At 40.2% G+C, this 15881-nt stretch overlaps 1 protein-coding gene across 4 annotated transcripts in view; it reads right to left on the minus strand.

Moving 5' to 3' along the window:
- negr1 (neuronal growth regulator 1) overlaps positions 1-15881 on the minus strand; it is a 166754-nt gene that overhangs the window by 33481 nt on the left and 117392 nt on the right. For 2 of the 4 annotated variants that reach the window (XM_072437980.1, XM_072437982.1), the window contains one exon: positions 11574-11615. The exons of the other annotated variants lie outside the window; for them this stretch is intronic. In XM_072437980.1, the coding sequence (XP_072294081.1) occupies positions 11574-11615 (42 nt within the window). The remainder of the gene's footprint in view (positions 1-11573; positions 11616-15881) is intronic. 4 annotated transcript variants of the gene reach the window in all.

The following is a 15881-nucleotide window of genomic DNA, read 5'->3' on the forward strand; positions in this document are numbered from 1 at the left end:
GAACAAATAATTTGAGGGCTACATTATCTCGACATTTGTAAGTAAGTTTGAATGAGGTTTCTGCTATAAGATGCATATAAAACTGTAAATATAATATGCACACATGGGCTTACTTTACAGCACAGTAATTTGGTTGGAAATAGCATAGTATCCAAGTATTAACATCTGTCAATCTACTTTATTTCAAGATAGGGGTGGATAATTATGACAAAAATCAAATGCATTATCTTGTCAACGATATAAGGTTACGGTTAAGGTGCACTATATTGCCCCCGTTGGACAATTTGTCCTCTGTATCTGCGCTTTCTTGCCTCTGTCACCATGACGCCGGTGTAATCAGAAGATATTTTCACAGTGCATCATGAATGTGCTAAAATGAGCCTGTAAATTAATTGAGGTTCAAATGTTGCACAGAATTTGAAGAGACCATAAAATGAACCACAAAAGTGCATAAATATAAACTTTTATACCTTTGTTTAGAAGTTTACACTGGATGTTTCTGTCTCATTTTTCATGGTTTTGAACATTGAATATTCTAATTTTGCATATATCCAGAACAGCAATTATGACATTATCAATTTTTCGATATATCTCCCACCTCTATTTCAGGGCAATGCGATGAAAACTAACCTTGACAGGAATCTTAATCCTAGCGTTAAGATGTGGATAAACGGACAATGCAATGCAAAATGCGTTGATTGCGTTATTGCCATATTCCCATCCTATCGCATACTATTACTGGTGCCTTGTGTAAGAGTCATATCAAATCCAGGACAGCGATCCCATGCTGCCCCGTGCAGGAGGAGCACTCTGAGCACTCAGGCTTGCACCGAACAGCTCGAGTGTGTATACATTGTCCTGGGATCACGGGGTCAAGTATGATAGATGACACGCCATCTGCTTATCAGGCGCTTCCAGAGATGATTGCTTGAGTTAGCGCGGTGTAAAAAAAAAAAAAAAAATGAAGGTCAACGTCCCGGCTGAAAAACAAACTCCCGGGGCAGGATTCAGGGCGGCTCCGAGGTGGCAAGAGCGGGGCAGCGAAGGTTTTGATCGCGCCATCGTACGATCAAGTACAAGTGATAAGAGTAAAAAAAAAAAAGAAGGAAAAACACGCAGTCAAAAGGGATTATCTGAGGTGTAGCGGCGAGCATGCTGGGTAATAAGAGGGGCTGGACTGTTGACTGTCAGAGCAAGAGCACGTTATGCTTCGTTTGTCACTACATTTTCAAGTAAGCAAGGCGTAGCAGCATATACACATGCATCTGTGGAACACTTATATAGCAATTAGCCTGTGAGTCACAAACAGGAGCCGTCACTCACGCTGTTGACAGTAATGTAATTGCCACTTCAAACAGCTCAGACGCCGCGCTTACAGAAACAACAGTGCGCGTCTTTTGGCAAGCCTTTATTTCAGTTACTAGACTGAACTTCATCAGGACAGTTGTTTGAAAAGCAGGTGAAGTGCTTATTTGTACTGTTACAGATGATACTTTTAAAAGTAATTGAGAAAGTCGTACCAAGGACACCTCCAGTTCGGTCCTATTTAACAACTCCAACTTCTATTATTTCCACATCAGTTAATCGTTTCAAAGGAGAAACAAACAGGAAGCTTAAACATTAATGGAAAGAAAAAGATAACATTCACACAAAGACTTTGGACGAAATGGGGCAGCTATTTTGAACAATAATTATGTGCCTTCATTTTCATGTTATGCTGCCTTTTTAAAATATATATACTTTATTTTTTTTTTAAATCTCTGAAGACACAATTAAGAGACTTCACAATGGCACCAGGATCGCACGGCCACTCGCCGACTCTTAAGAACACAGCTGTAAATCTATAGAACCATGTGTTTTTTACATGCATGTTTTTCTTACAGTGACTTGCTAACATTTTACAATTCCTTATATTTTCCTTATATTCAGGGGGGGAAGAAACAAATTACAAATAAAAGTAATTGTACTGTACTTTTTGAGTAAATTTGACTTGTAAGAAGTTCTAAGAATATGCAGATTGCAGTTAAACATATCTTATTTCAACTTATTATTGAAGTTTTATACAAAAGATTCATCCTGAAAATATCCTAAAACTGTGCTACAGGGTAAAGAAAATTTAGAGTTTTTTTGTGTGTGTACTTTTCTACTTTTTTAATTAGTGTAAGTGCAACTCTGGCAGCAATGTTTGCACTTGTACATTTACGTCTCTCCCTTTTGTGTGAGATGCTGTGTACAACGCCGCTAGATCAAGAAATTATACATGCATTATCCAGAAAGATACTCAGATTTGTAGTACTCTTTCCACCACTGCTTATAGTATTTAATATCCATTGGGTCGAATACTTGAAAATTCCCATTTGGCATTCTTCTTGTTTCTGGCACTACATTTAGAGTTGCTATGTCAGTGTCCCCCACCAGATGAAACTGACCCATATGACAGCACATAACATGGGGGTCTTTGATGTGACAAGCAGCAAAGGCCAAAGCAAGCAAAGTATCACGTCAAGTATAAATGGATTGGGAACTGGGATGATTTAATGTTCTATGCTCTACAATAAAAGCTGATAAACACTTGCATTATACGTTTCTAGTGGACGGTCTGCCAAGAATGTTCCATGGTAGAGCGTTATACTTATCTATCTCCATGGAGACAAGCTGGTGACGCCACGAGGCAGAGTTACTGGTCAGATCTGTAACGTTTTTGAGTATCAAAATAGTCTTCTCTCAAATCTCTCACTTATACAACGTTTTACTTGTGTCTTTTCGGTTATAAATCTACTTTGCTTTGGCAAGAATTTGAGGCTGAAAAAAAAAATGTGTATTGCATCACCGAATTATTTTGAATAGGGTCAAGAATGTCCCACGGTACGACATTAAGCTTATCTCTCTTCAAGGAGACAAGCAGATGCCACCAGGCCTAATTACTGGTCAGATCTGTGGATTGTGACCCCACTCACAGTAAGAAGGATTTTGAAGGTATGTTTTCCACACTAAAAACAATCAGGGGTTAAAGTGGGCCAGAACAGTCTAGGATTGTGTTCCAGCAAAAAAGAAGAAGAATAAAGCACCAATTTACCAGCAGTAAACAGAGTGAGAAGCGCAGTACAGTGTTTATTGTATAGTATTAAGAGCTGAAGTGAAGATAAGAGCAGAATCCAGGCTAGGCCCAGATTTCCCCGCTCTGTTGTTGAGTCAGGTCAGGTTTGGGTCAAGGGTCATAAGCCACGCTGCACCCTCTTCCTCAGCTGCCACTCACACCCACTCTGATAGACAGCTGCCCAAGAGCAAAGCTGAGCGTAGCCATCACTGTGTTCTTTTTAAGTAAATAACAAAATAAAGTAGCAAATTCTGCGTTACCGGGGGAGAAGACGCGTGAATGAAAGTTATGCTGTTTAGATGAGTTTTCTGGAGCGCCTGTCCATAAACTGGGCTGTGGGCTTAGTCATCGAACATCTGGCTTTAGATTTACACACGGGACAACTGGCTGTAAACACGAGCTGCAGTCACGACATGAGCAGCATTTGTGCCTTCAGAAGCCGCATTGTCAGCCGCAGACGGCACACCTTCTGCCGCCCGTGCAGCGTAGCTCAGTGCAATGCAAGAGGGGGAAGAAGAAAAGGGTCGCACCATGAGACAGGTGAAGGGGCCACACCTGTTTATTAGTCTGTGTTTTCTTCACAAAGTAGCTTATTGTTAGTCGAATCTTCTGAACACAATTATGTAAACTAGCTGCAGAGAGCTCTGACAAAATGCTGCAGAGAAAGGTGCCCTTGTGTGATCTTTAATTAGGACTAAATGATGGCTGTTGACGTAATAGGCCTTTCTCCTCCAGTGCTGAAAGAATGTTTTGTATCCACTGTCAAATAGGCATAATTATATCAAATTCAACCAAATTAAATAGGCATACCTTTGCTAACGATTCATAGTGCACATGTTATTTCAATATTTCAAAAAAGTTTACCCAACTCTGGCCTATATATATATATTACATAACGCATGTCCTTTTTCTTTACTTATGCGTAATGCTGATGAAATATGATCCAAAATACACACAATTATCTGTTTTGCTAATTATCTTTTGAGGGAACGCCAACCTTCCTTCGTTATTATGAGATTAAAAAATGCCTTAAAATTGTCGACGCATGGCAAAATTCCACCACCTCCCGAATTCCACTTTAACCGCTCGCTGTAATTGAATAAATGCAAGCGTTTATTGCCATACTGGGGAACATTCCTGTTAAAGCAATATTGTCCCCATGGTTCAAGAATCCCCACCAGAAATGTTACAGACAAAAAAACGAATGACTGTTTGCATAATGTGTTCACTTAAATTTAAACTGCTTTTGAGGTAAGATGATACAATGAAATATACATAAAATAAACATATATAGTACAAGCACATCTGAGTTTGCCATATTACCTTAACTTTACAAAGGCTTTCTTAATCTTGCTTGAATGGAAAATACTGGCTCCCAACACCTACCTTTTACAAGTTGATATCAAATTAATAAAGAACTGCTTTGCTATTAAGCATGCTGTGTGCTTGGCAAAAACAAAAACACACTCACAAAGAAAACAACGCTCTCAGTAAGATGACAGGCATCGAATTAAACCTGCAAGACCTTAAAGTTACAAAGCTTTAGACGGAGTAATTTGAGTAGTACAGTAGCCGCTCCTCGTGATAATGAGCAAGTGACTACGGGAGAATACTTAATGAGCAGATCATTGCGCTTTGATGTTGTGTCTTGGACCTTGAATAAAGAAAGAGGTATGACCCGCAGTCAGCAGGAATCAATCAGGAGAAGATATTTTAATTAAGCTGCTGGGACTATTACCAAAAACATCAAGGAAAAACCTGATCTGACTGATTTGCTGCTCAGCGTAAACCTCACCGTCCATTCATTATGACACACATTTAAAGCTAGTTCATTGGGTGGGTTTCAAATAGCCATTAATCCTCGCCTAGTTGGTAAATAGCAATACATTAACAGCAATTGGCAAGAAATATTGAGCCAATGCAAACAGTATTGTTCAATAATTTATAAGTGCTGCGCCTGATTTTTAAATCTTAAAAACAGAACTTGTTAATTTTTAACACTTGGCATCAGTCAATATGTATTTCTCACTCACCAACCGCATTGAAAATGATTCACCGCAGTGCATTTATAAGCACTTTTCACAGCTTTCAGAGGCCAGAGCAGAAGTTTGCCATCACGGTAAAGCTAACAAATAGCATGCTAAAAACACACTTGCTGTTTCGCTCTATTGGTGCAGACAGAACACAGCGGTCTCTTTTTTACCAAAATATCTGCTTTTACGATACATCTGTATTGTGGCGACACATATTTTATTTTATTACATGAAACTATCTCTTTATTTTTACTACCAAAACCATTTACCATTTCATGTGGTTAAAGATGTGGTCATGTTGGTCAGTCGTACAAGTGTAAAGATGAAATAGAACATGAGAGAATATACAGCAATAGAAACGGCAAAAATAAAGGGGTTCTTTTCAAAAACGAAAACCCTTGAAGCAAATAAAGTGAAACTACATAATTAATTTAAGAACTACATAATTAATTTAAGTTTATATTGTGCCCAGTATTCTTAAACATTGCCATGTACCTGTATTTGTTGCAATATTCACTCCAAAAACAGAGAAACAGTGAACAGATTAAAAACCCTGTGCAATATCTGGGGCACCTTACACTAGCTCTTGTCGACGTGTTTATCTGGGAGTTAACACAGCACTGGGGAATCTCTTTCTGGATAATGCATGTATAATTTCTTGATCTAGCGGCGTTGTACACAGCATCTCACACAAAAGGGAGAGAAATGTGCAGCGCTGGAGCTCCTTACAGTGTTAAGAGTATTGTTTTTCTTACTGTCAAGTGATTTGCAGAAATAAACAGGAGCGAAAGCCAGTGGGAGCAGATGCTATTATCACAGATCTACAATTCATTGGACTGACAGGGTGGCACCTCGCCAGCTGCTTTGGAGTATTGGGGCAGGGTGTAAAGCGATAAGCAAACACATTCTAATCCATACGTTAGAGATGAAAACAGCTTACGACCCTTTACTGTTAACAATGGGGCATTTCCGGTGTAGGCAGAAGGGTTTTCCACATGGTTTTCTATTTCAGTCCTTATCCAGTTTGTACAGTAGGTGCGAACATCTGACTCAAATTAGTGATCAGATGCCACTGAATATTAAACAACAAAAAGCAGCAGCTTGACTAAGAATAGGATGAGATAACGCTGCTGCTGTGCAAATCTGTTAACTCTCCAAAAGTGTGGATTTAAATTACATTCAAGCAATGTATTTCTAACATTGGATACATCTTTCCCAGTAAGCTCTTAGTTTTCCAGGACCTCCTCGTTCAGAGAGATTCCTGACTAGTACTCGATCTCCAGGTTGTATACCTTTTGTGTGTTTGTCATAGTACTTTTTCCCTTTAGCAGAGCTTTTCTGGCTGTTTTCTGAAGCAATTCTGTAGGCTTCTTGCATACGACATGCCCATTTTTCAGCATACTCTTGCTTTGTTTTACAGTCACTTTCATGTTTGTAAGACTTAAGCCAGACTTTCTTTCTGGTACTAACCTTGATACAAACAGGCAGGTGGAGCAAACAACGTGGCATGTTCACTATGCATTTCCCAACGTAACATTTGCCCAATATTCTAAAAGATTGCCATTATGTACCTGTATTTGTTGAAACACTGATCGATAAAGAAACAATAGCACCTTAAAATAATGTCGATGTAATGACACTGCTGCAGTACAAAAGTCAAGTGAAAATCGATGTTATTTGGACAATGGTTGCGTTGGTGCGAGGTGAGTGTTTGTTTACCGCTTTACGTGTTTCAATACTTCCTGTTTTCTTTGTCGTGAAGGTGTGAGCTGAAGTGGCCTTTACCCCACATCTGAGCTTTTAATCATGTTGTAATGATGTTGTAGTAATAAGCGGTGGTGTTAACCCAAATACGCCTTTCAACAAAATGACAAAATGGAAGTACTGCCCAAGTAACAGAAATTAAAAAGTCTATTAAGTATTAACATTTGCTGAACTAACAGAAGAATCCCATGCACTTCTGATCATGTTTGTACTAAGTTTACACTAAATGGTAAGCCAGATTTTACATAATAAGATGTTTGCGAAGGAAATTATGTCACTCCAATAATTACAGTCTTTGTGATTTACTCATTGATTTAATTGCTATATATCTTGCAGCTAGGCGTGGGCAATATGGGCAAAACTGAATATCTTGATATTTAGAATCAGATGATATCATGTCAACCCGACAGTCAATAGATCCATGGTTAAAACATGTCATTAAGCATAGAAATAGCATCTACACTTAAAATAAAAGATGTGTTTAAAATGAATCACAAAAATGCAGCTCTTTAAATCAGCTCTTTTTTGTAATTTCCCCCTATATAATCTGAATTTGGATATATTTCCCGGCTTTACTTCAAATCATCAAATCAAATCAATTTATTTTTGTAAGGCCCAAAATCACAACAACAGTTGCCTCTGAGGGCCACAGGGAGAAATGAATCAACAATGTCTGTGGTGGCGATGGAGTCAGACAATGTCTGTGGTGGCGAGGGACGATCCCCCTTATAAGCAGACACTTTCACACAGCTCCTTAGCCTTGCAGAAGGGGAGGACTCTGTTTCCGATCCAAAGGTCAACAGTGCTTGTCTGGATGTGGACCGGGGGGGCCTAGTGTGGCGCTCCAGCTGTCACCGCGGATCGTCTGGTGGTGGCGGTAGGAGACCGTGCACGCCTGAAGCCCTCCATCTTGCTCTTTGGTACTATCAGCTGGTGGCAGAACGCACTTCCCATCTGCCATACTCCATCATGTTTTAAAGTGGGAGGGGTTGTTCTCGGTGTTTGTCACCCTTGTCTCCTCCGCAACGTTCCAGCACAAACACAGCCTCGCAGTTTACTCGGCGTGCTGGCAACAACACTTTGTCCAACCTCCCTTTGATGACCGGGGCCAAGTGTTACCGCTCGGACCAGGAAGGACAAGTATTCAGCTTCATGTGCGCGGCAGCAGCTGGAGAGAAACTTTTAAACGTTGACCTCCAAAGTCTTAAGTTCACAGCGTACGGATAAACTTTCTCGAGAGGTTTTTACAGTTATAGTAGGAGTCTGTAGAAGGCTAAAACTTATCATAACAAAAGTGTTGGATTGTGTTGAAGATTGTAATTTATTTCAATTTCAAAAAGAGTGATTTGTGAGTAGACGACCTCGTAAGCAGCATTAATGAAACAAGCGTGCGGTTGCGTAACACGTCTCCTTTAACTGACCGGGACAGACTGTCTTTGTGCCAGATGCCCTCCCTGCCTGAAGCGTGTCTATTCATCTAGGTTTTGGACCACTAACGCGGAGCTACTGTCATGTCTTTTGTATATTTGATCTAATCTTGTGAATGTCCTTGTTGATTAATGTGAAGCACACACACGTTAATGGAGAGACACATCGATTGTTATGTTGGTATTCCCAAGATTTCTCACATGTGCTGTAATTGGTTTCTTATTGTGATTTCATTTTTGACATCAACTAGGGAAATAAAAACAGATAATAATCTGTGAAATTAATTATCAAACTTAATTAAACACGAGTAAATATAATCATCCATTTGTAAAGATCTAACTATGCCACTTATTAAAAACGGCATAACAAATATAATAAAAACATTAGACATTATATAAAACAAGAAGAGAGGGCTGCCGAGCGAGTTTATCTTTCCAATTTAAACCAGTGGCGTTCCTTTGGACCATGAAATTATCATTTGTTCTGCAAGCGTACATCAAATGAGAGTTCAGGGCTGCGTCAGGACTGTTCGGCGCCGCCAAGCCATTTTAGCTACTTATCCGGCACAATCTCCATGCATAATTATATTTAGCTCAGATAGACAGGTACTGAATGCTCACACTAATCTGGCTCTGTCTGCAAAATGACACTGTTTATTTTACAGAAGCGCTCAATATAAATCCATTCACGAAGATCCATTCAGATTCACGCACGATGTAGCGTGTTAGATAGTTTTTGTTTTATTTAGAATGTGAACTACGAATTACATCTAAAACAATCTTGATATAGTAGATTGCAGATCGCTCACACCTTTAGAGCTTTTCCAGAGGCAGTTAAAGCATGTTTCTTGAATATTTTGGTGCAGCAAATTAGATTTTTTTTGTGTGTTGAACGATTATGCAAAATATGACTCAGATGAAAATTCCCACCTCGGAGCAGTTCAATAGACTTAACAATAGATTATCCTTCCTTACAAGAAAAAGGTGTGCTAAGCCACGTTTAGACTAGCCTTGGTTCCCGGACCGGTTTACTTTTGGGGCGTCTCACAGGCATAACTAAACGCATAACTAATGTTTTCTTGATGAATAAAATGTAAATTGTACCTGAATTGTACAGTTTTTTTCTTCATACAACCGATCACAAAAGATGTTTGGTAATTCCAAGTTTGTGGCGCTGTGAGGCTAAAGCTTGAGTAAACAAGAAACAACTTCCAATTTAAATGTCAGCTTTTTCTGCATTTATTTCCCTTCTTTGTGCCTCTACGCCGCATTTCTCATTTTGAAATTAGTTGGGTTATGTTTGATGCTTTATGCGCTGTAAATATAATGTTTTCGGTCGTGAGTACCGCGCGTCGATAAACAGCTGCTCTTGGAAGCTAAGCAGTGGACCTGAGGAAAAGTTGTGTCCTTAGGCAAGACACTTCACCCACATTGCTTAGTAAATCGATTTGAGTGCCTTGAAGGTGGGAAAGCCCATTAAAAATACACTGTAATAAGAATGTCCGACTGAGGAATTACACAGACATATTTAATTGTTTTTAATGCAAAAATAAATAAATCATAATGTGAGAAAAGGATCTCGTCTTATTTTTTACATTAGTAGTCAAATGCAAATTAGAAGTAGTAAATGCAAATTAGAAGTAGTAAAATGCTAATTAGAAGTAGTGTGAGAGTTAAGCTCCAAAGTACCCCACCTTAAAAATTTCAGAGCTAAAAATAAATTGTGTATTTATCAAAACGCGTCTAGTTAACAGCACTTTACAGTCGTGCTGTGTTTCTTATTTACATGCTCGTCTGAACCACCCTGGGAGTTCTCAGTGCATTTGCATGGCCCGTGCGTGTGTGAAGCGCATTAAGCGAAAATAATGTAACCAGCATGGGAGATTACATTTTGTGACTTGTTTAAAACCATTAGAGAAGGCGAAAAGACGACCCGGCACAGGGGATTAGGCTCGACTGGAATGTGGAGGCGGCTGAACACAGTCAGGGGAAGGGTTGTGGGGGGGACAAGGGCGACATTGACAATGTGGCAACCAGAAATACAGCGACTACAGCAGCCGACCGCGTTCGGATGGCAAAGCACCAGATGATTGTTGAGCAAACACAGAGGACAGAGAGAGGATATTTAAAGATACAGAACGGGAGACAAGGGCCGGCGATAAACGAGACAGCAGCGTTTTCATCTATAAACAGCCGACCAAGAGCTTCTGCGACGAACAACATCCTGGCTTTAATGTCCAGGCGTCAGAAGAAGCAGCCATCAGCGTGAGGAAGCCCAGAGATACGAACATGGAGCAGCCATTTAGATGACATCATAGAGGTCGCTCCACATGAGGCGACAGCGACAGAAAAGGGTTTAAAGCAACACTATGTAGTTATGGATGTTAAACTAATATCTCACTCCCAACCACTTCTTATTCTTTATCACTCTGCAACTTACAAGTGTATGAGCTGCTAGGAGCTAACATATAAACATAAGATTAATGTTAGTTAAAATGGCTTTATTGAAACTTCAATATATTTCTGAATACTAAAACTGGCTATGGCATTTTGTGGTCCAATCAGAGTACTCTATTCTGAATAATTTCACATTGAGTTGCATATATTACAGTTCAAAAAAAGCTACATAGGATTAAAGTAGCTTTATAATGTTTTTGTTGTTGTTGCATTTATGAACCACTGCTCAGAAAAGGAAAAATCTCACATTCACTAACAGTGAGAGTGGTTATTTATATTTTTCTCAACAATAGCGCATGCACAGTTTGAAAACTAAACTACATTATGAGTTACCACAATGTATTCTTTTGATTTTAGGAAAGTAATTGTGTTCTCAATATAACCAAATGAAAGCGTAACTGTGCTGGATATGTATTTTCTGTGCAAGTATTCAGTTACTTCCCTACACAGCATATTTTTGATCTCAAATTTCAGCTGTCTTATGAACCAAAGCAGCAGAGAAGAAGAGAGCGACGGTTACATTGTGTTGCTTTAAAGTTGGGAATAAAGGGTGTGGCAATGACAACGGACTGCAGGTAGTATATGTGCGCAGGCTGTACAAGCTAACCAAAAAAAAATAACAAAATCAGAAACATACAATGAAGCTGTACATCCAGCAGGCATTGCAGTCAGCCAATTGTAAAAAAAAAAGGAAAAGAAAAACCAACAAAAAAGATGGGAATTTCAGACCAGGTTAGTGTGAGGCGGCACACCTCAGTGGCTGGTTTCGTGTACAGCGCAGTGACATATACTGACCTGGGCTTGAGACAGCACTAGAAGTGGTGGGTTCAATAATTGCTACAGGGGAGGAGAAGGGGGGAGAGGGGAGGGAAAGAGGACAGTCATGTATTATTAACAGAATGGAGACGTAAAATAAAAACTGAAAAGAATGCATGCAAGGACAAAAGGACAGAGGGATGGACACAGATCTTCAACGACTACAACGAGTCTCAACGGCAAAATGCAACCGCCACATGTTTTTAACAACATGCCTTATCCCCCAGGTGGGTTTGGATCCTTGCTTCTGAGACAATAACAAGGAGAATCTGTGTATGCGAGAACGCTCCGGAGGCCCTAAAGCAGTTTTCTAATAAAGCAGCAACTATAATCACACTTCCAAGCCTGGTATATGCTAAACAACCCGCTCGCCTTAACACTTTGAAGCGGCCGGCCCATGTTGCGCACAGTTAGCAGCCATAATTTCATCTGCGTATGCTAGGTGGCGCTTAAATCTCACGGTTTTAATTTTATTTTCATGTCCTATGGATTATAGAGCAGCCCTACATTTTATGACCTCATTTTCCAGCACAGTGCTTTGGGGGAAAAGGGGGAAAGTTTAGTCTTGGTTTGATCCCTCCGAGGAGCAAGTGCCGTCCCAATCTGATTACCTTCTGAACTCATTTCAGGCTCAGCCACTGTATTATGAGAAGTGAGCATTTATGTAGAGATCATGGCAGCAATTACTCTAATCAGGTACTGAATTATGACCACTGAGAGATGGAGTAAAATAACTGCATGGTCAATTGCAACAGTTCACTGCAGCCAACAACAAGAAATACTTTTATCCGACACATTTTAGAGTGTAATAGAGTGCACTAAAGACAAATCAGTTGTACCTTGAAGCAAAGACATGATTGCAATTGGTGTTCTCATAAGGTCCAAGAACTAACAATGGTAAATGGACAGTGAATTGAGTGCTGACCTCAGACAGTATGTAGAAGCAGTCGTCCTTACATCATAGTGATTGGCTGGAGACAATCACGGCTAGCATTTGAAGCGACTAATGCAGAGCCGAGTTCCATATTTGGAACTCCGAGTGTCCATTTCTTGGCAACCACAGAGGGGACAGGGGGACAAGGTACTCGCCCCTTCCTGCTGCATCGTTGGTTTTCACAGGGCGGCCATAGCTGTCAATCAAACCTGTTGCTAGTGTGGAGCAGGCCTCGGCGACAGAAGGCCTCTGATTTTTGTTCTCATGTTGATTTACCAAAACAATAGCAAAATAAAAACACCAGAAGCAAATGCAGAGCTTTCAAAAAACATTTTAAATCAAGCCTCACAGTGGCAGTCACGGAGAAGCAGGTGCCAATGTTTTAAAGGAAAGTGAAGGTGTGCCAGGCTCGAAGGTGCCAATGTGTGGCCAGGCTCACTTCCTATTTGGAATGCCAGCACTGTGCACTCATACAGTCTGTGGTGCTGACAGGTTGATGCTAAGTCTAATTGGAAAACAGTAATAGAGCATCAAAGTCTATCCACAATATTAAGCCTAATTAGTACAAACAGAATGAAACAATTGCACCATGTAACCATTTTATCTTTTCCTCATGAGATTTTTTTTGCGCTACCTAGAACATTTTAGAGATTATCTATCTAGCATATGAGAACATTTGTTGAAAGCCCCTCCACCAGAAAAGTTATATAGTATATTGCACCTCTCTTACAGCTTTGCCATCATCTATAATTAAAACAAACATTGACAATTCCTCAAAACTTGCAACTTAAACTTGCCTTCGATTTCCACATGCATTATTAAACATTGAGTAATACAAACATGACTGCAAGACTGATCTGAAGTTTGAGCTAAATAATTCAATAAGACATCTTTCCGGTTTGGTAAACAGACACTTAGTCCGCAATAAGCAGCGCGCAGATTTGCACCGTGACTCACTTGGAAGGTGTGAGCTGTCTATAGCAGAAGAACTCCAGTGCGGTAAGCCTGGTGCTGGGACTCATGGGGCGTTATTTGCTTTGCTTTAGACACAAACCAGCATGACTTAAATCAGCGGGAAAGAAGGAACTATTTATACTCGGAACGTCCATACCACCTTTCTGAACGAGCACCAAGCAGAGGAGGAGCTTGGGCTTCGGGGAACGTTGGCGTCATGATTACATCGCACAGTATAGTTAGTATTCAGAGAGTCGGAGAATCTAGGGCATGATGTTTCCAGCCCCTAGTTACAGTTTCCATTTGAATCCATTTACACGCGTTCTCAACATGGATTGAAGGGCAAAAAAAAGCGAGCGGCTCCGTACACAACGCGCTCACGTTCGAACGGCGACGGCGCCCGCAACAATGCGTTGGCTTTCATTTGGTTTCATCATTTGAGTTGCACGGGGGAACTGCGTGGGTACCTTTGTGTATTGATGAGCAATGATTAAATTCATCTTTTCATCCTCAAATGCTCCACTTTATGAGCTCCAGGGGGAAAAGGCGTTAAGTTTCTTTCTTGTGTACTAAATGGTTTGAATTTCAGTCAAGGTGAATCATTCCAAGCAGAAACGGGCAATATCAATGCTTTTTTGTTTTGATCCACTACCAAGTAATAGTATGGTCACAATATCAGCAACAGCATTATCAATGAGTTCTGTACTCAAAAACATTGAAACCCCAGTACTATAAATAATTTTACCTTGGCGTATAAAGGCTATTTAAAGGCTCCAACTCCGCTTGAACTGATCTAAAAAACATCTGTATATGTTCAGATAAACTAACACGCAAACAATTCCGTTTCAAAATATTGTAAAATATTTTTGTGTGAGAATTGATACCTTTTTATACCCCAGTTAGTATTGATATTATTGATACTATGTTATCACCTTCTCGTGTCCTTCAGTAACGCTGGTTTCTACTTCTTTCTTTTGAGTGGCAATCTTTGCTTTCACATCCTTGCACTACACTTAATTATCACTAAGGCTAAAGCTGCCACTTCATGTCGTGTGACAGAAGCAACAACTCTTGTGAAATAAAACATATTTCTTTTAACAGCAACTTACTTTATGCCAGTGCTATCCTTTTTGTTGTCTGAATAAAGAGGCTTATTTAGATGTTATAAAAGAATATACAAGTGTGGCAAGCACTTTGCATTGAGAAAAATAGTCCTGTCATTTTTGAAGATGACAAAATGAAAAGGAGATTGTAAGAAAATACAGCAACAGCAGGGGACAAATATAATTGTCCAGAATCCTAAACACAATTTTGTGAAAGATTTGAGGAGTGAGAGTATTGATTAAAACTAAAAATCTTTCAGATGTAATTTGATATTGATCTAAGTGCAATAAAAAGCTTTCTTGGGTACTCATAATGCAACTTACAGGAAGTGAGTGGTTCGATACTTGGTCTGTTAAGAGTTCATATCAGTTATGTAGAACTTGGCTCCTGGTGGGATTGTGGGTGTCTCTGTTCTCAATCCTGAGCCAAATCATGACTTATTCATCCTATGTCCTTTTAATGATGGCCAGACTATGCATCATCACGTGGGCCTGCACTGGCCGGTCATCCAGGCATGAGTCCTGTTACCGGAGCAGCTGGCTGCGCTTACTCTGTGGGTGTGGAGTGGGAGTGGATTCAGCCCATTGCCCACTGGACCGCTAAACGAACGCTCGCTTCAGCACCAAATAGTTCCTCATGGCAGTTCACATGTGAAATGTTAATTGCCTTTCTGATTGCCTGAATATGGAAATGCAGGCATTTCTATGATGGATAAATGGCACAACACCATAAGGGCACTTTTGGGAAAATAAAAGGACACTGGAAGCTCAACCGGCTTCAATCATTTTGTATGAATGTTCACAGTCAAAACGCTTTCCATTTGGACAAAAAGAGGCCTATTAACTTGAATGTGATTGACTAGTTTTGGCAAACACCTGGATGACATTTTTTGGGGGGGACATACACTGTTATTATTACACGCCCACATTTCGGAGTTCACCTTTAGCTGCCATCTCGCCGCCCGGCTGTAGCATGACTCAGGTAACAATCACAGCAAGCGACAAACAACATAATCAACAACCTGAGCAGATGAGGAGACACGTCAAAACAGCACATACACATCCGCTGATTGATACGAGCAACAAACCAGCACAATGTTCATTAAGCAACAAGCCTAGAATGTGTGTGTGTGTGTGTGTGCCAGAGGGGATGCCGAGCCTTGACAGAGAGGCGTTCACTCTCCCAAACCATCAGTCTCTTCCGATTACAGCACAGTGGGGTGGTGGGGCGAGGAGGGGGAAATGAGGGTACCAAGCAAAAGGAAAAATTCTCCAGGGCTAAGCCGAGGTGGGCAA

This window comes from Eucyclogobius newberryi, unplaced genomic scaffold, assembly GCF_026437365.1.
Source record: "Eucyclogobius newberryi isolate DKJ021-1_F unplaced genomic scaffold, fEucNew1.0.hap1 SCAF_9, whole genome shotgun sequence".
Lineage (NCBI taxonomy): Eukaryota > Metazoa > Chordata > Actinopteri > Gobiiformes > Gobiidae > Eucyclogobius > Eucyclogobius newberryi.